Source organism: Gobius niger, assembly GCF_951799975.1.
Source record: "Gobius niger genome assembly, chromosome: 5".
NCBI lineage: Eukaryota > Metazoa > Chordata > Actinopteri > Gobiiformes > Gobiidae > Gobius > Gobius niger.
The window spans coordinates 13,828,599-13,852,937 of NC_136856.1; the positions used below are offsets into that span (position 1 = coordinate 13,828,599).

The 24,339-nt window shown below is 45.8% G+C and overlaps 1 protein-coding gene across 2 annotated transcripts; it reads right to left on the reverse strand.

Annotated features, from left to right (window-relative positions):
• Positions 1 to 3,428: 3,428 nt before the first annotated feature.
• Positions 3,429 to 13,963, reverse strand: hrh2a (histamine receptor H2a). Of its 2 annotated transcripts, XM_079556986.1 has the most exons (5): positions 13,860 to 13,963; positions 5,352 to 5,489; positions 4,097 to 5,109; positions 3,845 to 4,019; positions 3,429 to 3,748 (listed from the first exon to the last, which is right to left on the reverse strand). In XM_079556986.1, the coding sequence occupies exons 2-5, from the start codon at positions 5,378 to 5,380 to the stop codon at positions 3,730 to 3,732; spliced, it is 1,236 nt and encodes a 411-aa protein (XP_079413112.1). In that variant the 5' UTR covers positions 5,381 to 5,489; positions 13,860 to 13,963; the 3' UTR covers positions 3,429 to 3,729. The 2 variants fall into 2 exon arrangements, with proteins under 2 accessions (XP_079413112.1, XP_079413113.1); XM_079556987.1 differs by having other exon boundaries at positions 4,097 to 5,489.
• Between the last annotated feature and the right edge of the window lie 10,376 nt (positions 13,964 to 24,339).

Consider the following 24,339-nt stretch of genomic DNA (forward strand, 5'->3'; position numbering starts at 1 on the left):
TGAGTGTCTTCGAGGTGATTCATGGACAGTATAGGTGGGCGTAGGTGTGTGTGCGTGTGTGTGTGTGTGTGTGTGTGTGTGTGTGAGAGAGAGAAGAAGCAGGCCAAAAGACAGTAAGAGAGATGAATCTCGGGTTATTAATTTCCAGCCGCGGCCCCTGGGTGAGATGTTAATATAGGGCTGATTGTGACTAATTTCTTATTAATTGCCATCAGCGATTACACAGTGGCCAGTAATGTGGCGTAATTTGTTGAAATGAATTTGGTTTCAAAAGGAATTTTAATTGCTGCAGGTGGGCAGCATTTTGTGTAGCTATTGTCTTTATTTTCATAGGGCAAGTTTAAAAATGGTATTGTGGTATCCTTGAAATCAACAATCACTTTTGTAATACTCTGACTATATACAGACATATACCTTCATTGCACCAACCCAACATATGTTTTGTTATATTGTGAGAAGCTTGTGCACAAGTAGCCGTATAGGACAAATGCCCAAGATGATATTTATTTCATTTGTACATGCTCACACATATATTTATGATGTTTGTGGTCATCACTGCTGGGGTAGAGGGACATGTAAGTTGTTGTTGTGGTTTGCTGAATGTTTATAGCTTCCGTTCGTGCAGGCACAATGACCACTGAGGAACCCGTAGATACAAAATCCAAATCCCTCTATAAAAGAGAAGATGCCCTCTGGGCAGCCATAGCTCATAGTTGGCCTGATTTAGTGGCAGCCTGGAATCTGGGCTTGAATAAAGACAGAGCGAGCGAGGTGAGAGTGGGGGAGAGAGAGAGACAGAGGAAAAGATAGCTCCCTGTGTGATAAATAGCCCCAGCTCTTTCTATTGCATTAGCCATCCGGGCCGATAGATTGCGAGCCCAATAGACCCAGACGTATGCGATTGGTTTCTCATATAAAAGTTGCATATTAAATTCCTTCACAGGACTGTGCCCCCCAAGCATGAACGAGGGATGGGAGAAATGGGAGTTAAAAAGCAGAAAGTGCAGAAAGGACTGGAAGAGCAAGAAAAAGGCTTTTTATGAGAGGTGAGGCGATGGGGAGAGTTGGGGAGGACTCTGAACAAGGAGAGGATAATGGCAGCAGGAAAGTAGCTTGATGGTACAAAAGACAAATGGTGATGTCATGTATTTAATAAGTCCGTGGATATTGGACGATGAGTGAGACCGTGCGTCCATTTAATCAGTATTGCTTCCCAATGAAGATTTCTCTCCTGTTTGGAGCTGGCTCCCCCTTCTTGTGTTCTCAGCCGCTCTCCTCATGCTAACGACCGCTCTAATTGTTTCCAAGCTCATTAAGATGCTGATGTTTTAATAGTAATTAATCCGTCATTTGCCTACATGCAAAGACGGGCCATTGAGGTTTGCTGAAACACACTGCTAATCCAGTAGCCTAGTCAAAGGAGACAATATCCTGCTAATTTAGCTCATCACTGTTAATTGGTTGTTAAGTGCCTTTAATTACCAAGCAGGCTCAGGGATTTGGGTCGGCAGAAAAAGAAAGATGGCGCTAGTTATGTGCTGTATGTCTAATGGCTCTTGTGTGAACTTTGATAGTTGTGTAAATGACTGAAGGGCAAACAGACACACAAGTGTTGACCTGCTTCTGCATCCGTAGCTCTTTCCTTCTGTACTTTGTCCTTCTTTGTCCCTTCCTCCATCTCTGTCTTCGCTTTCTTCAGATATTATTAACTCATTAAGTTTTTTTTCATTATTTTTAATAAAAGATGAGTTATGGCTTTAGCCTCAGTGTGGCAGCATCCCTACCTCCCCCTGCCTCTTCTCTCTTTTTCTCTCTCCCTTTCACTATCTCACTTCCCCTCTCTCGTCAAACCTTTTAACTACTGCTACCTCTGTCCCATCCTCTCGAGTCTGTCCAGTCCTTTTGGATCATATTGTGTGCATCCTCCTATTTGTTTGACCTCTGAACTCCTGCCTTTGACCTGGGTGTCGCTGGTTACCACCCTCTGTCCATCTTTTTTGCTTTCGCCTCAATCACTTGCATCTATCTATCATGTCTCCACCTCATAGCGCTGAGCAGTCTTTAGATGGCATTCATAAGATTTATGATGCATGAGTCCGCAGCATTTGATGGAGAGAACAGACAGAGAAAGTGGAAAAGAGAGCGGGAAGAAGAGGGCTCTGTCGATGACACACTTGAATAATGACAAAGGGTATGATTGATAGCTTGTATAGGGCCAGCTAGTTTGTGTATGGCATCAGTGTGTGTTGAAAATGTGGAGTTTTAGCTGGGATTAATTTGATGTAAAAGAAGCAATGATTAATGGCTTTCATGTAGTTTGGGTGGTCAACGGTCACCCTAAAAACCAAAGGAAATTAAAGTGGCGGTGGAGAGGAGCAGGTGAGTGGAGGCATCAGGGGACACATGAGGGTTATGTAGGAAAAGAGCCGCTCAACGCGATGAAAAGATAAATGTCTCACTGCCGGGTGCTGTGTTAACCATTTGGGCTTTTAGCCATTAAAAGCCCTAATCAAATATTAATGCCAATTCAGTGTCATTTCCTCACATTTATGACGGCTCTTAATATTAGTTTTAGAGGTTTGTCATTTGCCGAAAAGCTTTAAACCTAATGACATTAATATTAAGGGGTGTAATAGTGCTGTACAAAGTTAAGTGAGTGCGAATGAATTTTTTATTATGACAAGAATTAAGTAAAGTAATTCTGTAAAAGTGCTTAGAAAGTAATAGGCATTTTTTTTCTGGATGTGGTGTAGACTATCTCATCAGCTGAGTTCATATACCAAGTTGACAGATCAGAAATCTGAAAGCGGTTTTCTATAGTAACACAATACACTGTGTAATGTTTATTTATTTATGTGATGTCCCATTTCATTCACTGTGGACATTATAGTGAGCAGATGAATTTGAATGATGGGGAGACAGAAGAGAACTTAGAGATGTAATGCAGACTTGGACTTATCGGCCTAAACAAACCCCATCTCATTACTATTAGGAGTGCTACCCACTCTGCCATAAAGCACAACTGAATGTAATAGTTGAATAGTGGAATGGCCCTGTGTATTTGTTCTGTTACTTATTACTATTACTACTAAAATATTACAAACCGTTTCGGCTGAGATTGAACAAAATGGTTTGGTGTAGATGCATTTTTCATTTAATTTACTTATAATTTATTTCACTGCACATGCTCGTCTGTGTAAACCATCTGACCAGAAATAACCTTTACAATAGTGCAAAAATCTGTACATTTTCACAATTTCTCCTCCATACTCTCTGTTCCTTGATATATTAATAGTTACACATAATGGTAAAGGGGTAATAATAATGCCAACTTTATTTCACATTATTCATTTAATTTAGTGTATTAATTACTGATTGACTCTACTGTGTTTTTGTTCTGTTTGGTATCGCAATTTGATAGATTAAAATGTTAAAACAAAACCGTGTTTTGTTGCTCTTTACATTTTATGTTTTACCTTACACCAGTAAATTACAGCCTGTGGATGATAATGATAAAAACGAGAATCAGGACTTCTTGGCAGAAAACGTATTTGGCCGTATGGCTTCATCTGGTGTTGGAGCTGGTGCCACACTTAGTTCTCTCAGGGCTGGACATGAACACAAAGGACATTGAACCACTGAAGTCTTTGAAATCAGGAGGTTGTCCATTTTCACAGATGTCTTGGTTAACAAGTTGCTCCTTGTCTCTATCTCAAATAATCTTCCACCTTATAGTGCAGACTCAGACCTGCACTCAAAAACAGTTAAATATATTTAGTAGAAACCTAGCCAAAAATAAAAACATGCAGATATTTCAGTGGTGCCACAGTAGATAGTAATTTACCTGTCATTGTCTCTGGCATCTGTGGATGTGGTGCCATTTGCTAACTGTGTAGCCGATGTCGTAATTGTCTGGCTGGTTATTTCTTGGAGACTGAAGTTCTGGTCTGTGAGCCCTGCCCTGCATGTATTGGGCATGTGGCCACACAACAGTGTCACCTCTGAAAGATTGTCTCTGGCTGAAGGTAAACAAGATGGATTTGTATGAGTCAAATTTAAATGTTTCTCTCACTTAACTGAGCAGGTTCACTTTTACCTCTGGTCATAACAGGCGATGGCTGTCTACTCCTCCACCCACTGAAAGGGCACCTACATCTGAGTATTTGGGAATATGCTGATCTGAAGTCTCTGTTCAAAGCGCCATAGAGAATAGGGTTCAGGGCAGAGTTGGCGTAACCCAGCCACAGCACAATGGGGTATTCTGGCACTGTGTTCGGGTCAGGGTGTTCCTTAAGGCCTAGTACTGTAAACATAATAAAGTATGGGAGCCAGCACACTACAAACGCCCCTATGACCGCTGCGAGTGTCACTGTGGCTTTGTGCTCGCGGAGGGTTACAGCTGTCACATTGGAGACCACTGTGGTGACGGTGGAGGAGGTTTTGCTGTTGTATGTCGTCACACAAGTTGGACGGGAGCTGGTGATGCGCTTGGCCTGTGACCGAGCAATGCGAAGGATTTTCAGATAAGTCCAGCACATTGCTATTAGGGGAAGGTAAAAAGTGAGCAGAGAGTCTGTGAGAACGTAAGGCCTGTTGAGCTCAAATCGACAGCTCCTCTTGGATGCTTGAGGCCCTTGGTTCTGCACAGTCCCGTTAACAGTGTTCCAGCCCATTTGAATCGGCAAAAAGGACACTGCCAAGGACACGGTCCAAACACTGATCATTGCAACAGCTACTTTCCAGGGCAAAACCATAGAGGTGTATCTTAGAGGCATTGTCACTGCGAGATACCTGTCCACGCTGATGGCCAGTAATGTCAGGATCGAGGCTGTGCAGAGCATCACGTCCATGGAGATGTAGAAGTTACAGAAGACGGGTCCAAAAGGCCAGTCGTTGCTGAGCTGCAGGAGCGCAGAGAAGGGGAGAACTAGAACCCCCAGTAGGAGGTCTGTTACAGCCAGGGACACGATGAAGCAGTTGGTGAGGCAGCGGAGACGGCGATGGGCGCACACAGCCAGGCACACCAAGACGTTTCCCCAGACAGTCAGCGCGATGAGCAGGCACAGGAACACAGCCAGGGCTACATTCACCATGGTGCCATTGACTTCTCTAAGGATTCAGGGTTGGCATTGTTGTCTATTGCATAAAATACATTTCAAAGACAATTTAGGTTTTGTATTTTTCTGGACACTATTGGATTCCCAATTACCAGATCAATTCATAAAGACAGGGTGTTCTTTATTAACTTAAGCCCCCTTTATCTGACAGTTTCACACCACTTAAAAGTGACATGGACTTTTGATCTAACCTGGATGCCATATAATCATAGCTGTATTTAGATTCTTGCAAACCTTTTGTTTCTGATATATGGCTGTGACATTTTAAATCCTATTCGTAGTTGGGTGTGTGGAGTAGTCTGTGATGCCAGTTTCTTTCTTCATTTCTCTCAGTCAGTGGCCTGGTGTGCGTCATCTGTCCTGCAGTGACACCTAGTGGAAATAGAAGAGTACCACAATATGTAAGATTTCTACCATTTCTCCCAATATAATACACATGAAACACACACGTCATTTTATTCTATTCCACGGCTGTTCAACTGGCAGCCTGGACCACTTTTGAATGATAAATCAATTTAGATGCCATAAAGAACATTGTGGCTTCTTAATGTTTTGTAGAGAACAGCTGCTATTTGCCAGATCCATTCTGCAGGATGTTGCTTAGACGCACCACCTTCACGCTTGCGACCAATCCACCGCTCATTATTTTCGAACAAACCTCACACTAATGAACACTAGATCAATTTCAGAGAATAAATTAGTTCCTCACTATCTATAATGGATTCCTTACACGGCCACCTGGCCATATTTTGTCCACCACGGTAATTTAAAAAAAAAAATTCAAATCAAATAAAAGTGTTTTGTGTCTTCTCTGAAAGGATATCTGGTGCTGCTGATGAAATTGCAAGAGCCATGCGATGAACTTTTCCAAGCACAAGCAATTAAGTTGACATTTAAATATCAGTAAAAGAGGATGTTGTTGGAAAAAACGTACCCCCTCGTGAATATTCATTATTTGTTATAGCAGTGGTTCTCAAACTGCGGTACAGCTTCCACTGGTGGTACTCAAGGTATTCTGAAATATTAGTCTTTATTCATTATAAAAAGTGAAATATCAAAGTGCTCAGAAGTTCCTGTCAAGTAATTGTTCTGTGGTAAAGCTGCTCTTTGCTGCTTAGGAAACAGTAATCTTAGTTCCCTAATCTGCATCATAATTCTGTATTTACATTTTCTAAATAGCTTCTATTTTAAAGGAATAGTCAATTTATATTTCTTTAAAACATCGAGTGCTGGGTTTATCCCTCCACATCACAACCAACAAAGCAACTCTCTGTGAAGGCTTTTCTTGATGAAGAATGCCTTGGATTTTCTTTTTTGTGGACTTTCATTTGTTGATTTTTATTTAAGATACTAATAATAGTCATTATCATTCTCGTCATGCACTCCATTCTTGGTGGGTTTAAACTACTATGGTATAGTCACAGCTGCCCTGGAGTAAACGAACGGAAATACAGGTGAAAATTAGAATATCGTTAAAAAGTGCATTCATTTCTGTTATTCAACTTAAACTGTGAAACTATGATGGGCTGATTACATGCAAAGTGAGTTTAGCCTTTATTTGTTATAATTTTAATGCTCAGCTTGTTAAAACCCCAAATTAAAGATATTTTTAAAACGGACTGTAAACCATAATCATAAAAAAATAAAAGCTTGACATAATCATTTTGCATATAATGAGTCTATGTCATATATTCAAACTGCCAATCATAAGACAACGCGCTCTACTATAACTTGTGTCAAAACAAAAGAAAAAACAAATAAATCTAACTTTATAATAAATATATAATAGATATTTAATAACAATTATCATTATAAAGTTTAGAATGGTCCTTTTTAGACATGGTTTACACCCAGTTAAGATATTATTTTGCCATATTTTCACACCCTAATAGATCTGGTTTATTGTTGTTCTAGATCTGGTGGTACTTGGAAGGTGGAATATTTTATAAGGTACTACTTGGTGCAAAAGGTTAGATAACCACTGTATAGTATGATGGTTGAGTTTACAACTTTGAGCCCATGTAATGCGCCGTCACTCATGGAAAGTGCAGTGCATGCATGTACGTCAGTGAGCAGCGGACATTGTTTGCTCTTCTTTTTTTTTTTTCTCAACATTGTAATGGATTATGGGACATGAGCCAGAACTGCACTCTTATCACATCAGAGATACAGTGTCCTCCATGTCTTTATAAAGGCACATCCACAACCGAAGAAGCACCCATACAATAAACAGACCTGGGAACAACTGACAGAAAGCTACCTGTTACCTGTATTTTGGAAACATTGGTATTTTAAATCAACAAACAGAAGAAAAAGTACTGCATTGCCTTTGTAGCAAATGTACCATAACCTAAGTAAGATTACTCAATCAAGAATTACTATAAGCCTATGTAGCAGCATCGTATTATAAATTGCATGGTTCCTAAATGTCTTAAATCTTATCTATAAATCTTCATCATAATGCTTGTACTATGTTGTAAACAGGTTAAATCCTAGATTGTGCGAACTCATTCCGTTATACTCACCCGTTCACCAACATGATACAGGGAAATATAGGAAAATTAAAATGTACTAGTTTCAGCATATGCCACAGTGGTCCAAACCTATGGAATGAGTTGGAGGACAACTTAAAACAATCTCCTACTTTAACTATATTTAAAAGGAGACTAAAGAGTCAACTACTGGAGAGCTATGCTTCTGGGTTGCTTGCGGCACGGGGTATTACATTGATACAAGGTAATGAAATTGTTTGATTGTTTGGATTGTAACTAGGAATAAACTAGTGAATACATATATATGTAAACATATGTATAAATGAACATTATGTATTGTTGACAGGCCACCTGTTTTGTGGTGATGTTGTCCGCCTTCACCTTTTGGAAGATGTCACCGGGAATTAGTTTTATTTGAGCCATTCTTGCGTGTATTTATGCTAAGTATCTTTGCCCAGGGTGGTGGGTTATGGACCCCTGTTGATAAGCTTTTAGCTTTTTGGGTGTCCATTTTCACAATGTAGCATTGCTTGATGGGTTATAAGTTGAATTTCCTGATTGTATGTGCGAAATTGTCAAATAAACTAAAAAAAAACAAAACCTGGAACCTGTGCCTACACATGTAATTATGGACATACTATGACTAATCCAACATAAATACAGTAATTTACTGGACACATGGCGGCTATTTTCTATTTAATGATATGAAAACAGGGCTGAAAAATGCATTAGCGGGTTGAAAAATGCATTAGCGGGTTGCCTCATGATCGGAAGGTCGTGGGTTCGAATCCCAGCTCCACCAAATGCACACTGTCGTTGTGTCCTTTGGCAAGGCACTTCACCCTACTTGCCTCCAGTGTCTGCATACACTGGTGTATGAATAAGAGAGTGAATGAGTGACTGGTTACTTTAAAGCGCTTTGGGCCTGATAAAGGTAGAAAAGTGAGACCATTTACCTTTTACCATCTAAACACCATGTTATTATTGTGCGGTATAGCAAAGTGCAACTGTGAAACTAACTGTCAAATGCCTGGTTTTGATTCAGTATGTTAACCGGAATTGGCCTAATCTTTCTTTGTTCTCTTTCTTTGAACTCGATCCAGAGCAAACGCTGATAGCAGCCACTAGTGAGTGAAGCCATCTCAGGCCATCCACTTGACGCAGCAGCACATGGAAACTGGAGAACAATTCAAACATTTTCATTATGTATAAAGTCACTCAATGTTATGGGGCTGCACAGTAGTTCAAATGGGGCTATAGTGGAAAGTGCTACCGCTAGAGTGCATCTATGTAGGTCAGCCAGCCCCATAACAATCTTAAACAACCCCAGAATGTAATGTGTATAAAAGATTTGGTATATTACTGACATTCGCTATTCCCTTGTGCCAAATGGATTATTTCCCATGGAGCAGTTACTGTCTGAGTCTGTCACTTTATTTATTTCCCGTGCTTAGCTTTGAATAAACAGTTGTGTGCTGGATATTGAAATGCACGAGGATTCCCAAAGACTAAAAGAGAACAGCAGCAAGGATCAGAATAATAATTGACTTTATTGTCTCGAGAGAAATTTGTCTTGGGTGCACACATATAATGTTACATGTTTCCTGCGTTTTGTGAGCGGTAAAAAATGTTGTTACTGAAAAGAAAGTTTGATTGTCGTTAGATGCAGCTTCAAGTGTTTCAAGGAGTTCTCTAGATTGTTTATTCTTTCATATTAACTTTGATTTTTTTTACCTCCAAACAACTTCGTGACCACTTGAGTAGGTAAGAATAAAAGTAGGAAATTAATCAACCCATAGCATGTTGATGACCCATTGATGAGGATGAATCTTTCTTATCATTAATGTGTCATCTTTAGATCAACCTGGCGCCAGTTTTTTGTTGTGCTTCAGACTTATTGTATTTGCATGTATTAGGCCTATTTACTATGTATTGTATTCATGAATTCAACATAAGCTACTGAATGTTCATTAAATGCAACAACATTTTCAAGGTTCAAAACTGTGACATGACTTTTTTCCCACACCACCTGTGCACACTATTACAACCACTTTCTTTTAGTTTGATCCGCTATCCGCTATCTGCTGCCACGGCTGCTAAGCTTCCTATGGTGATTTCATTTTTGCATAAATATTTATATTAAATCATAATTTGCATTTTGACCTGACTGAGAACTGCTTTCAATGCCATCCGTAAAGGTTAGTTGATACAAAATTCAGCTCATTAACAAGACGATAACATTAAATTATGGCCGACCATCTGCTTTCTTTGGCTCCTTACTCTCTTACTGCAGCCTCTGAGTACTCTGGAGGACAACTGAGACTCTCCATCACCTCATAAACAAAGGTGCCTCACCATGTAATGGATTTTGAGGACTGTAATGGATAATGACTACAGAAGGGTGTTGTTTGTCCCAAGATGTTAGAGCTGCCATACTCTAACATCCCTGTACCTTCACTCAGAATTTTAAGAGACTGCTTTTTCTCATGTCTAGTGTGTGGTTGGCCAATATATTACAATTATCTATGGCTGAGTAAATTATGAGAGGCCTAAGTCACACAATGCTGTGCAATTGATATACTGTATGTTTTACGTGACAAACGAGAATACTACTTATATTTCTGTATAGTTTGAATTCAAATCAATTTGTCTTTGTTCAGCAATGTACACAATGTTCCTCTGATGCATGTTCTAGCCTCTGCAGGGAAATGTTGCAGTCGATTGTGTCATAGGCTGTACTGAGGTCTAACAGTGCCAGAAATGAGACCATCCAGTGTTTACAGCGAATAATCATTGGTAAATTCACTGTGATGAGCCCTTTCCCTGACTGTCTAATCAGGTGCTGTTGGTGATGACAAAACTGTTTAACCATCACTCTTTCAAGGACGTTTGAAATAAAAGGCAGATTGGATATAGGTTTATACTGTAGTTGGCTAAATTAAACAAGATTAGGTTTGATAACTGCATAGTATACAGTGTATAGGACTGCAGCACATAGCCATTTTCTAAATATGTATTTATTATATTTAGAATTGTTTGTTTGATTATGGGAAAAATGCAACAAATCATAATATTTATGCTATTAGCGTCTTCAATAACTCTGCATGACAAGGTGTTCCCCCAAATAGTTGTTTGTTAATGTAATTCACTGTGTTAGCTGAGGTATAACTCGTTACAACTGCGATTGCTTAACTGATAGAGACTATTGTTTTGTTTTTATTTTTATCCTTCCTAGTCCTTTCAAATGACGATAGTCACTTTGCAGAACTGTTTTGGATCACGTTTATATCTGGTGGTAGAGGTGAGCAGTATATTGCCTGAAAGACAAGAAATGTTGGAAGATATGTAAAATTACAAATCAACTAAATCGTCAATGACAAAAAAAAATGCTGGTTAAAGAGATTAGGAATTTCATTTCCAGGGGGGTAGCTCTACATGTTTTTGTGGGGGAAACTGAAGCACCTGGAGGAAATCTATGGGGAAAACATTCAAACGTCACACAGAAAAGCCCCATGCTAGTAGGAATCGAACCTGGGACCTTCTAGCTGTGAGGCATGAGCGCTAACAGCTGCACCAAAACTGATTTCGCTTTGTAAGCAGTGCATTAGCTTTAAGTAGACCTTGTTCTTTCAGAACATTTCTGATGTTTGCGGAACACTGTTGTTCCTTCTTTTTCTGTTTTTCTGTTGCAGTACTTTTACAGCAGTCGTAAGCAGCAGACGGACCTAAGTGCCCCTTGTACACCTCCCATGACTGAGTAAGCAGTGTGGCAAAAAGAGTCCAATCGGGGTTTTTGGAGATGAAAGGCAGCAGAGGATGGTGTGCAGCGCCTCTTTAACAGGCATGAGTTTGAGCCTCGATATGAGTAATGAGCTTATTTACCCCTCAGCTGGGACGCCATTTGTGAGATTCTCTAAATACAGAGTTTTCATCTTTTCTGTGATATTTTTAAACCGGCCAGATGTGTCCTCTTTGGAGGGGAGCAGCGATGTAATGTTTACTTTTCCTTCAAAATTATGCAAAGTAGCTTGAATGTTTCAAGTCTTCATTTCAATTCATCCTTTACACATCATTACGGCTGGAATTTACAACATCAGCATGGTGCACACATAAACTGACTCAACACTTTTTCAATTATTTAGTGTTTTCAGCTCAGTCATTTGCTAAAAATACAGCTTATTCTTATTGATTCCTTGAGTTCTTTATTGTTTATTTAATCTCAGGTCACTTTATTACCAAGTGTTTAGATTTATTGTGGGTAGTGCACATCTGCAAATCAATACTAATTAGAGTTTTATTTCCTTGCAAACAGTGGAATACATATATGTGTGTAAGCTCTCAGTCATGCAGGAGTTTTCCATCGTAGACTTACAGCTGTACAGCTGTACAGATGACAGTACAGCTGTCATCTGTACTCTGTATAAGTGTTTTGCCTCTCATCCAAGAAGCTTTGACATCCACATTCTTGAGCTTCTGCACACTAGAGTACAGATGACAGCTTAAGAACCTTTGTGTACATTGGAATACAAAAATAGATGTTTGCTAATTAAATGGCAAATTCACATCGATCCTATACTGATCAAAGCAACAGGGTAATGCAGTCAGACAGTTGGTTGCCTCATAGCACGAATACATGTCCTCATTGCAATTTACATGTATCTCACATTATATGAGTTGTTCTCTCAAAGGTCTATAGGTGTTTTGTTGCATCCTTCCTGTTTGACTTAGGGCAACACCTACGGGATCCTTTGAGAAAAGGTGCTGAGTGACAGACGCGGCCACTGACAGGGAATCAGACACATAAAATATTTATAGCGCCCTAACAGCGTGCGGTGCTGTGAAAGTCAGGGATAAACACCATATTAGACGGCTTCCCATATGTCAGCACTGACCTTACATCACCTGCGCTATGTCAACAATACGGCTTTTCTATTCATCAGCACTGCGACACTCTCTGACATTAGCAAAGACTAATTGTGCAAAGCGAAAGCATTAGTTCTATTGAGATCTGCACTTGGGTGACTTTGAGTCTGAGCACCCTGACCCAGCCGTGACACCTCACCACATCCTCTTTATACTGCATATAACTCACTGGATGTTTTTTCATATGTAGTACAGTTAAGTGGATTTTACAATTTATACATTGCTGTGCACAAAAGTATCAAGTGTTATAGATTTTATACCGTGATGGCCTTCATGAGGTTCTTGTAATGAATGAGAAAGTTATTCTTAAGTTATTTTGTTAATGTGGGTGTTTATATTACTCTATATATATACTCTATATATATCTTGTACTCTCTTTTTTCATCTTACACGTTATTATATTAGCATATATATTAGCAAACTATATTAGCGTATATTTTAACATCTGTTTCATGCTGCATCATGATCCAGTCACAGTCTATTTATTAATATTGACATTCATCCCAAGCGTTATGATCTTATACATATTACATCGTGTACATCGTGACAAAGCTGGTGATGTACACCCCATGAGACAAAAATCTTTCATTCCCTATATCAAATCATATCCCACCGATTTCTCATTATATAGGTTATTACCCCTGATACCCTTCCTCAAAAAATCCTCTTTATTCACACTTTGGACTGGCACACACCTTTGGCACTTGTGTTTATTCATATTATAGGTAGTTAAATATGTGAAAGATATATCACTTGTCGCTTTTTGCACTGTTTGTCCATTTGCTCCTTAACTTGTCCTTGCTCAGGACACCAATTACATACATAGCCTTATTGAGGTCATTTTTTGCATACATCAAAATGGGTCAATTCCCAATTTGCAGGAGTACCTTGACATTGGTTGCACAACTTTTAAAGTAATTAAGGACATCTTGTTATAAGCTATTTAGCATAACTTCCCAACTAATGCCTAACTTGCACCTGCACTCATTATACACAACAGTATCATTTTAGCCACTTCCTGATTTTTATAAATACCAGGAAGCCAATATATATTATTGAATGTTATTTGAGTGTTATACCAAACTTCTCATTTAAATGTTAACAAGATTTCATACAGAAGAGCTTTTTCACTTTTTCGCCTTTACCTTCACACTCACAAACACAATGCAGCTTAATCTACTTCTTTGCTTATTTTACACTATACTATGTCCTCACTAGATACCAAATATGTACAGATGAAGGCATACCTTAAGGATTAACAAAGTAAATCTATCTCTTTATCGCTTCTAGAATTATGCATTGAAATTGAGTTTATTTTCAGACTCACCTCATTGCTGCTGAGCCCGCCTTGTGCTGACTTCCCTTGCTGGTCTGCTGTGCTCTCCGCGTGTCTGGAAAACCACAGTCTTGCTCTCTCTCTCTGCCTCTTTGTGCGCGTCTCTGTGAGTTCGGGCGTGCGCTTGTGTGTGTGCGCGTGTGTGAGTGTGTGTCTGTGTGTGTGTGGGAACTCAATGTGGGAACGAGAAGTGAGGCAGCACAGCCAGCTTGCGCACAGTCTCACTCTTTCTTTGTTCAGCCGAATGTCTATAGCTATTATTCTTCCTACTGTTTCTTCGGGGCAATTTGTTCCCTTTAAATCGTTTTAATAGCTTTACTCTTTCTGTTCTTTATCATATTTCCTCCTTTATCTTGCCTTTGCAAGCTGCTGCTCAACATCATGAACGTGTCCTTCGGAGGGAGGGAGGGAGGGAGGGAGGGAGGGGGGGATGTAGGGTAACCTATGAGGACCTGTTGCATTCAATTCCCAAATGGCATCACCTGCAAATGAGCCTAATTTGAAAAGGCAACAGATAGTGTGCAATTTGTGCAAGGGACATTATCCATCCATCCATCCATACATTTTCTTCCGCTTTATCCGAGGCCGGGTCGCGGGGGCAGCAGTCTCAGCAGAGATGCCCAAACTTCCCGATCCACACACACCTCCTCCAGCTGTTCTGGGGGGACCCCGAGGCGACACCAGGCCAGCTCGGAGACATAGTCCCACCACCGTGTCCTGGGTCTTCCACGAGGCCTTGTCCCACTAGGACATGCCTGGAACACCTCCCGCGGGAGGCGACCAGGAGGCATCCGGAACAGATGCCCGAGCCACCTCAGCTGGCTCCTTTCGACGTGAAGGAGCAGCGACTCTACTCCGAGCTCCTCCCGGGTAACTGAGCTCCTCACCCGATCTCGAAGGGTGCGCCCAGCCACCCTGCGAAGGAAACTCATTTCGGCCGCTTGTATTCGCGATCTTGTCCTTTCGGTCATGACCCAAATCTCATGACCATAGGTGAGGGTGGGAACGTAGATCGATCGGTAAATCGAGAGCTTTGCCCTCCGACTCAGCTCCCTCTTCACCACGACAGACCGATACAGCCACCGCATCACTGCTGACGCCGCACCGATCCGTCTGTCGATCTCACGCTCCATCCGTCCCCCACTCGTGAACAAGATCCCGAGATACTTGAACTCCTCCACTTGAGGTAAGGACTCCCCACCGACCTGTAGAGGGGAAGCCACCTTTTTCCGGTGGAGAACCATGGCCTCGGATTTGGAGGTGCTGATCCCCATCCCGGCCGCTACACACTCGGCTGCAAACCGCCCCAGAGCGTGCTGAAGGTCCTGGTTTGTTGAGGCCATCAGAACAACATCATCCGCAAACAGCAGAGATGAGATCCTGAGGCTCCCAAACCGGACACCCTCCGGCCCCTGGCTGCGCCTAGAAATTCTGTCCATAAAAGTTATGAACAGAACCGGTGACAAAGGGCAGCCCTGGCGGAGACCAACACGCACCGGGAACAGGTCTGACTTACTGCCGGCAATGCGAACCAAGCTCCTGCTGCGGTCATACAGGGAACGGACAGCCCTTAACAGAGGGCCCCGGACCCCATACTCCCGGAGCACCCTCCACAGGGCACCACGAGGGACGCGGTCGAACGCTTTCTCCAGATCCACAAAACACATGTGGACTGGATGGGCGAACTCCCACAAACCCTCGAGCACCCGATGAAGGGTATAGAGCTGGTCCAGTGTGCCACGACCAGGACGAAAACCGCATTGTTCCTCCTGGATCCGAGGTTCAACTATCGGCCGGATCCTCCTCTCCAGCACCCTGGAGTAGACCTTACCGGGGAGGCTAAGGAGGGTGATTCCTCTGTAATTGGAACACACCCTCCGGTCCCCCTTCTTAAAGAGACGGACCAGCACAGCCAGCTTGCGCACAGTCTCACTCTTTCTTTGTTCAGCCGAATGTCTATAGCTATTATTCTTCCTACTGTTTCTTCGGAGCAATTTGTTCCCTTTAAATCGTTTTAATAGCTTTACTCTTTCTGTTCTTTATCATATTACCTCCTTTATCTTGCCTTTGCAAGCTGCTGCTCAACATCATGAACGTGTCCTTCGGAGGGAGGGAGGGAGGGAGGGAGGGGGGGATGTAGGGTAACCTATGAGGACCTGTTGCATTCAATTTCCAAATGGCATCACCTGCAAATGAGCCTAATTTGAAAAGGCAACAGATAGTGTGCAATTTGTGCAAGGGACATTATCCATCCATCCATCCATCCATCCATTTTCTTCCGCTTTATCCGGGGCCGGGTCGCGGGGGCAGCAGTCTCAGCAGAGATGCCCAAACTTCCCGATCCACACACACCTCCTCCAGCTGTTCTGGGGGGACCCCGAGGCGACACCAGGCCAGCTCGGAGACATAGTCCCACCACCGTGTCCTGGGTCTTCCACGAGGCCTTGTCCCACTAGGACATGCCTGGAACACCTCCCGCGGGAGGCGACCAGGAGGCATCCGGAACAGATGCCCGAGCCACCTCAGCTGGCTCTTTTCGACGTGAAGGAGCAGCGACTCTACTCCGAGCTCCTCCCGGGTAACTGAGCTCCTCACCCGATCTCGAAGGGTGCGCCCAGCCACCCTGCGAAGGAAACTCATTTCGGCCGCTTGTATTCGCGATCTTGTCCTTTCGGTCATGACCCAAATCTCATGACCATAGGTGAGGGTGGGAACGTAGATCGATCGGTAAATCGAGAGCTTTGCCCTCCGACTCAGCTCCCTCTTCACCACGACAGACCGATACAGCGACCGCATCACTGCTGACGCCGCACCGATCCGTCTATCGATCTCACGCTCCATCCGTCCCCCACTCGTGAACAAGATCCCGAGATACTTGAACTCCTCCACTTGAGGTAAGGACTCCCCACCGACCTGTAGAGGGGAAGCCACCTTTTTCCGGTGGAGAACCATGGCCTCGGATTTGGAGGTGCTGATCCCCATCCCGGCCGCTACACACTCGGCTGCAAACCGCCCCAGAGCGTGCTGAAGGTCCTGGTTTGTTGAGGCCATCAGAACAACATCATCCGCAAACAGCAGAGATGAGATCCTGAGGCTCCCAAACCGGACACCCTCTGGCCCCTGGCTGCGCCTAGAAATTCTGTCCATAAAAGTTATGAACAGAACCGGTGACAAAGGGCAGCCCTGGCGGAGACCAACACGCACCGGGAACAGGTCTGACTTACTGCCGGCAATGCGAACCAAGCTCCTGCTGCGGTCATACAGGGAACGGACAGCCCTTAACAGAGGGCCCCGGACCCCATACTCCCGGAGCACCCCCCACAGGGCACCACGAGGGACGCGGTCGAACGCTTTCTCCAGATCCACAAAACACATGTGGACTGGATGGGCGAACTCCCACAAACCCTCGAGCACCCGATGAAGGGTATAGAGCTGGTCCAGTGTGCCACGACCAGGACGAAAACCGCATTGTTACTCCTGGATCCGAGGTTCAACTATCGGCCGGATCCTCCTCTCCAGCACCCTGGAGTAGACCTTACCGGGGAGGCTAAGGAGGGTGATTCCTCTGTAATTGGAACACACCCTCCGGTCCCCCTTCTTAAAGAGACGGACCAGCACAGCCAGCTTGCGCACAGTCTCACTCTTTCTTTGTTCAGCCGAATGTCTATAGCTATTATTCTTCCTACTGTTTCTTCGGGGCAATTTGTTCCCTTTAAATCATTTTAATAGCTTTACTCTTTCTGTTCTTTATCATATTACCTCCTTTATCTTGCCTTTGCAAGCTGCTGCTCAACATCATGAACGTGTCCTTCGGAGGGAGGGAGGGAGGGAGGGAGGGAGGGAGGGGGGGATGTAGGGTAACCTATGAGGACCTGTTGCATTCAATTCCCAAATGGCATCACCTGCAAATGAGCCTAATTTGAAAAGGCAACAGATAGTGTGCAATTTGTGCAAGGGACATTATCCATCCATCCATCCATCCATCCATTTTCTTCCGCTTTATCCGGGGCCGGGTCGCGGGGGCAGCAGTCTCAGCAGAGATGCCCAAACTTCCCGATCCACACACACCTCCTCCAGCTGTTCTGGGGGGACCCCGAGGCGACACCAGGCCAGATCGGAGACATAGTCCCACCACCGTGTCCTGGGTCTTCCATGAGGCCTTGTCCCACTAGGACATGCCTGGAACACCTCCCGCGGGAGGCGACCAGGAGGCATCCGGAACAGATGCCCGAGCCACCTCAGCTGGCTCCTTTCGACGTGAAGGAGCAGCGACTCTACTCCGAGCTCCTCCCGGGTAACTGAGCTCCTCACCCGATCTCGAAGGGTGCGCCCAGCCACCCTGCGAAGGAAACTCATTTCGGCCGCTTGTATTCGCGATCTTGTCCTTTCGGTCATGACCCAAATCTCATGACCATAGGTGAGGGTGGGAACGTAGATCGATCGGTAAATCGAGAGCTTTGCCCTCCGACTCAGCTCCCTCTTCACCACGACAGACCGATACAGCGACCGCATCACTGCTGACGCCGCACCGATCCGTCTGTCGATCTCACGCTCCATCCGTCCCCCACTCGTGAACAAGATCCCGAGATACTTGAACTCCTCCACTTGAGGTAAGGACTCCCCACCGACCTGTAGAGGGGAAGCCACCTTTTTCCGGTGGAGAACTATGGCCTCGGATTTGGAGGTGCTGATCCCCATCCCGGCCGCTACACACTCGGCTGCAAACCGCCCAGAGCGTGCTGAAGGTCCTGGTTTGTTGAGGCCATCAGAACAAAATCATCCGCAAACAGCAGAGATGAGATCCTGAGGCTCCCAAACCGGACACCCTCCGGCCCCTGGCTGCGCCTAGAAATTCTGTCCATAAAAGTTATGAACAGAACCGGTGACAAAGGGCAGCCCTGGCGGAGACCAACACGCACCGGGAACAGGTCTGACTTACTGCCGGCAATGCGAACCAAGCTCCTGCTGCGGTCATACAGGGAACGGACAGCCCTTAACAGAGGGCCCCGGACCCCATACTCCCGGAGCACCCTCCACAGGGCACCACGAGGGACGCGGTCGAACGCTTTCTCCAGATCCACAAAACACATGTGGACTGGTTGGGCGAACTCCCACGAACCCTCGAGCACCCGATGAAGGGTATAGAGCTGGTCCAGTGTGCCACGACCAGGACGAAAACCGCATTGTTCCTCCTGGATCCGAGGTTCAACTATCGGCCGGATCCTCCTCTCCAGCACCCTGGAGTAGACCTTACCGGGGAGGCTAAGGAGGGTGATTCCTCTGTAATTGGAACACACCCTCCGGTCCCCCTTCTTAAAGAGAGGGACCAGCACAGCCAGCTTGCGCACAGTCTCACTCTTTCTTTGTTCAGCCGAATGTCTATAGCTATTATTCTTCCTACTGTTTCTTCGGGGCAATTTGTTCCCTTTAAATCGTTTTAATAGCTTTACTCTTTCTGTTCTTTATCATATTACCTCCTTTATCTTGCCTTTGCAAGCTGCTGCTCAACATCATGAACGTGTCCTTCGGAGGGAGGGAGGGAGGGAGGGAGGGAGGGGGGGATGTAGGGTAACCTATGAGGACCTGTTGCATTCAATTCCCAAATGGCATCACCTGCAAATGAGCCTAATTTGAAAAGGAAACAGATAGTGTGCAATTTGTGCAAGGGACATTATCCATCCATCCATCCATCCATCCATCCATTTTCTTCCGCTTTATCCGGGGCTGGGTCGCGGGGGCAGCAGTCTCAGCAGTCTCAGCAGAGATGCCCAAACTTCCCGATCCACACACACCTCCTCCAGCTGTTCTGGGGGGACCCCGAGGCGACACCAGGCCAGCTCGGAGACATAGTCCCACCACCGTGTCCTGGGTCTTCCACGAGGCCTTGTCCCACTAGGACATGCCTGGAACACCTCCCGCGGGAGGCGACCAGGAGGCATCCGGAACAGATGCCCGAGCCACCTCAGCTGGCTCCTTTCGATGTGAAGGAGCAGCGACTCTACTCCGAGCTCCTCCCGGGTAACTGAGCTCCTCACCCGATCTCGAAGGGTGCGCCCAGCCACCCTGCGAAGGAAACTCATTTCGGCCGCTTGTATTCGCGATCTTGTCCTTTCGGTCATGACCCAAATCTCATGACCATAGGTGAGGGTGGGAACGTAGATCGATCGGTAAATCGAGAGCTTTGCCCTCCGACTCAGCTCCCTCTTCACCACGACAGACCGATACAGCGACCGCATCACTGCTGACGCCGCACCGATCCGTCTGTCGATCTCACGCTCCATCCGTCCCCCACTCGTGAACAAGATCCCGAGATACTTGAACTCCTCCACTTGAGGTAAGGACTCCCCACCGCCCTCTAGAGGGGAAGCCACCTTTTTCCGGTGGAGAACCATGGCCTCGGATTTGGAGGTGCTGATCCCCATCCCGGCCGCTACACACTCGGCTGCAAACCGCCCCAGAGCGTGCTGAAGGTCCTGGTTTGTTGAGGCCATCAGAACAACATCATCCGCAAACAGCAGAGATGAGATCCTGAGGCTCCCAAACCGGACACCCTCCGGCCCCTGGCTGCGCCTAGAAATTCTGTCCATAAAAGTTATGAACAGAACCGGTGACAAAGGGCAGCCCTGGCGGAGACCAACACGCACCGGGAACAGGTCTGACTTACTGCCGGCAATGCGAACCAAGCTCCTGCTGCGGTCATACAGGGAACGGACAGCCCTTAACAGAGGGCCCCGGACCCTATACTCCCGGAGCGACCCCCACAGGGCACCACGAGGGACGCGGTCGAACGCTTTCTCCAGATCCACAAAACACATGTGGACTGGTTGGGCGAACTACCACGAACCCTTGAGCACCCGATGAAGGGTATAGAGCTGGGCCAGTGTGCCACGACCAGGACGAAAACCGCATTGTTCCTCCTGGATCCGAGGTTCAACTACCGGCCGGATCCTCCTCTCCAGCACCCTGGAGTAGACCTTACCGGGGAGGCTAAGGAGGGTGATTCCTCTGTAATTGGAACACACCCTCCGGTCCCCCTTCTTAAAGAGAGGGACCACCACCCCGGTCTGCCAATCCAGGGGCACTGTCCCCGACCGCCACGCGATGTTGCAGAGACGTGTCAGCCAAGACAGTCCTACAACATCCAGAGACTTAAGGTACTCAGGGCGAATCTCATCCACCCCCGGAGCCTTGCCACCGAGGAGCTTTCTACCACCTTGGTGACTTCAGCCCCGGTGATGAGCGAGCCCACCTCCGAGTCCTCAGCCTCTGCTTCCTCATTGGAAGACGTGACGACGGGATTGAGGAGGTCCTCGAAGTACTCCTTCCACCGTCCGACGACATCCCCAGTCGAGGTTAGCAGCTCCCCGCCCGCACTGTACACAGTGCTGGTGAAGCACCGCTTCCCTCTCCTGAGGCGCCGGACGGTTTGCCAGAATCTCTTCGAGGCCGACCGATAGTCTTCCTCCATGGCCTCCCCGAACTCCTCCCAGACCCGAGTTTTAGCCTCCGCGACCGCACGAGCTGCAGCACGCTTGGCCTGCCGGTACCTCTCAGCTGCCTCAGGAGTCCCACAAGCCAACAAGGCCAGGTAGGACTCCTTCTTCAGCTTGACGGCATCCCTTACTTCCGGGCGCCACCACCGGGTTCGGGGATTGCCGCCGCGACAGGCACCAGAGACCTTACGGCCACAACTACGAGCAGCCGCATCAACAATGGAGGAGGAGAACAGAGTCCACTCGGACTCCATGTCCCCAGCCTCCCCCGGAATCTGGGTGAAGCTCTTCCGGAGGTGGGAGTTGAAGACCCCACTGACAGAGGGATCCGCCAGACGTTCCCAGCAGACCCTCACAACACGCTTGGGCCTGCCAGGTCTGACCGGCTTCCTCCCATGCCAGCGGATCCAGCTCACCACCAGGTGGTGATCAGTTGACAGCTCAGCCCCTCTCTTTACCCGAGTGTCCGAGACACGCGGCCGGAGGTCAGACGACACAACTACAAAGTCGATCATCGACCTCCTGCCTAGGGTGTCCTGGTGCCACGTGCACTTATGGACACCCTTGTGCTCGAAAATGGTGTTCGTTATGGACAAACTGCGACTAGCACAGAAGTCCAATAACAGAACACCACTCGGGTTCAGATCGGGGAGGCCGTTCTTCCCAATCACTCCCTCCCAGGTCTCACTGTCGTTACCCACGTGGGCGTTGAAGTCCCCCAGCAGAACAATGGAGTCCCCAGTCGGAGCACTATCTAGTACCCCTCCCAGGGACTCCAAGAAGGCCGGGTACTCTGCACCGATGTTGGGCCCGTAGGCCGAAACAACGGCGAGAGACCTGTCCCCAACCCGAAGGCGTAGGAACGCGACCCTCTCGTCCACCGGGGTGAACTCCAACACGTGACGGCTGAGCTGGGGGGATATGAGCAAACCCACCCCAGCCCGCCGCCTCTCCCCGCGGGCAACTCCAGAAAAATGGAGAGTCCAGCCTCTCTCCAGGAGTTGGGATCCGGAACCCAAGCTGTGCGTGGAGGTGAGCCCGACTATATCTAGTCGGTATCTCTCAACCTCCCGCACAAGCTCAGGCTCCTTCCACCCCAGCGAGGTGACGTTCCATGTCCCGAACGCCAGAAGCTGTGCATGTGGACCAGGTCGTCGAGGCACCTGCCTCTGACTGCCACCCAGTCCTCTCCGCACCCGACCCCTACGGATCCCTCTGCGGGTGGTGGGTCCACAGGAGGGCGGGCCCACGTCGTCCCTTCGGGCTGTGCCCGGCCGGGCCCCGTGGGCAAAGACCCGGCCACCAGACGCTCGCGTTCGGGCCCCAACCCCAGGTCTGGCTCCAGGGTGGGGCCCCGGCTGTGCCATGCCGGGCGACGTCTCGGTCCTTGTATGTCGTACGTCCATAGAAGTCTTTTGAACTGCTCTTCGTCTGACCCGTCACCTCGGACCTGTTTGCCATGGGAGACCCTACCAGGGGCATAAAGCCCCAGACAACATAGCTCCTCGGATCATTCGGGCACTCAAACAACCCCACCACGTTAAGGTAGCAGTTCACGGGACATTATTGTTTCACAAATAGTTCTGCGTAAAATGTAAAATAAAAAGGGGTACAAATCTAATGGGGCGACAGTGGCGCAGATGGTAGAGCGGGTCGTCTCATGATCGTCGGGGATTCGAATCCCACCTCCAGAACAACGCTGTCGTTTTGTCCTCGGGCAAGAAACTTCACCCACATTGCCCCCAGTGTCTGCGTACATTGGTGTATGAATGAGAGTATGAATGGGTGAGTGGATCCTTGCTGTAAAGCGATTTGAATGCCTAATATAGGTGGAAAAGCGCTATATAAGTTGAGACCATTTACCATAACCATTTAATGAATGAACAGAAAAAAAAAATATATATTTGTTATAGGATTAGGTCCCTAAAATGGCCATATTAACGGCGATATTAATCTTGTATGGCTGAATCATCCATATATTTTTTTAAATAATGTCATCATTTTTGGACAACATTTTGAGAAAATATGATCTGAGTTACCACAAGAGACATTACACTTTGTGCCAATTGTTGCTTTACATGGATGGGCTCAGTGATTGCGACACTATTAACAGATCAATTATACATAAACTATGTCAAAACTGCAGAGTTCTTAAACTAATTAAAATTTAATTGTAGCCCACAATGTGACACAAAGTGCACTACATATTGACAACATTTCCTCAGAACCTGAACTCGGCTCTTTGGAGTGTTATGCCATATGAATGCGACCTGTTTAATAATTTAACGCTTCCTTGTAGGTTGTAGCGAGTTGTGAATAGCTTTGGGGATAAATCTCTGAGAATTGGCACCAGATGGACCGCAGTGATGTCAGTGACCCCGAAGGTCTAGTGATTTCTAAATGTGTCTGTCTATTTCTGGTGGAAGCTTTTACTCAGCCTCCCATGTATCTTTTATGAGGCTGTGACAGTCAATGGTAGTTTTTCCCTTTTGCCATCAGGTAAAATGTTTAGCCTTTTAAACGCTCAAGCCATTTTCATTCTACACTGCTGAATGTCGCCTTATCTGTGTAGATCTAGTCCCTGTTTTTTAAGGCTGTTCATATCAGAGTTGGCCCCAAGCCTGGTCTCCCTTCCTAAAGGAATCCTCATTCATGTCTATTTTTATTCTAGTGTTGCAGCGAGCGGTTGTCACTCTCACACATCTTTACATTTGTGAGTCACTTGAAAAAACCTTTTACTTTTGTAATGTAATTGTGATCATGTATCTGCTCTTATCTCTCTTTTCCCTTTTTTTTTAAATCTTTCTTTCAGCATATACTAAAATATACAATGACCACCAGCATATTTCAAATCCAACTAATTATTATTTTAGTAATCTAATAGAAAGTATTTTATTTCAACATTCAAACAGTTGATCTTAACCCAATTTAAAGACAGCAAATTATTAGGAAACATTATCCCCTGTTAACGCTAGTTA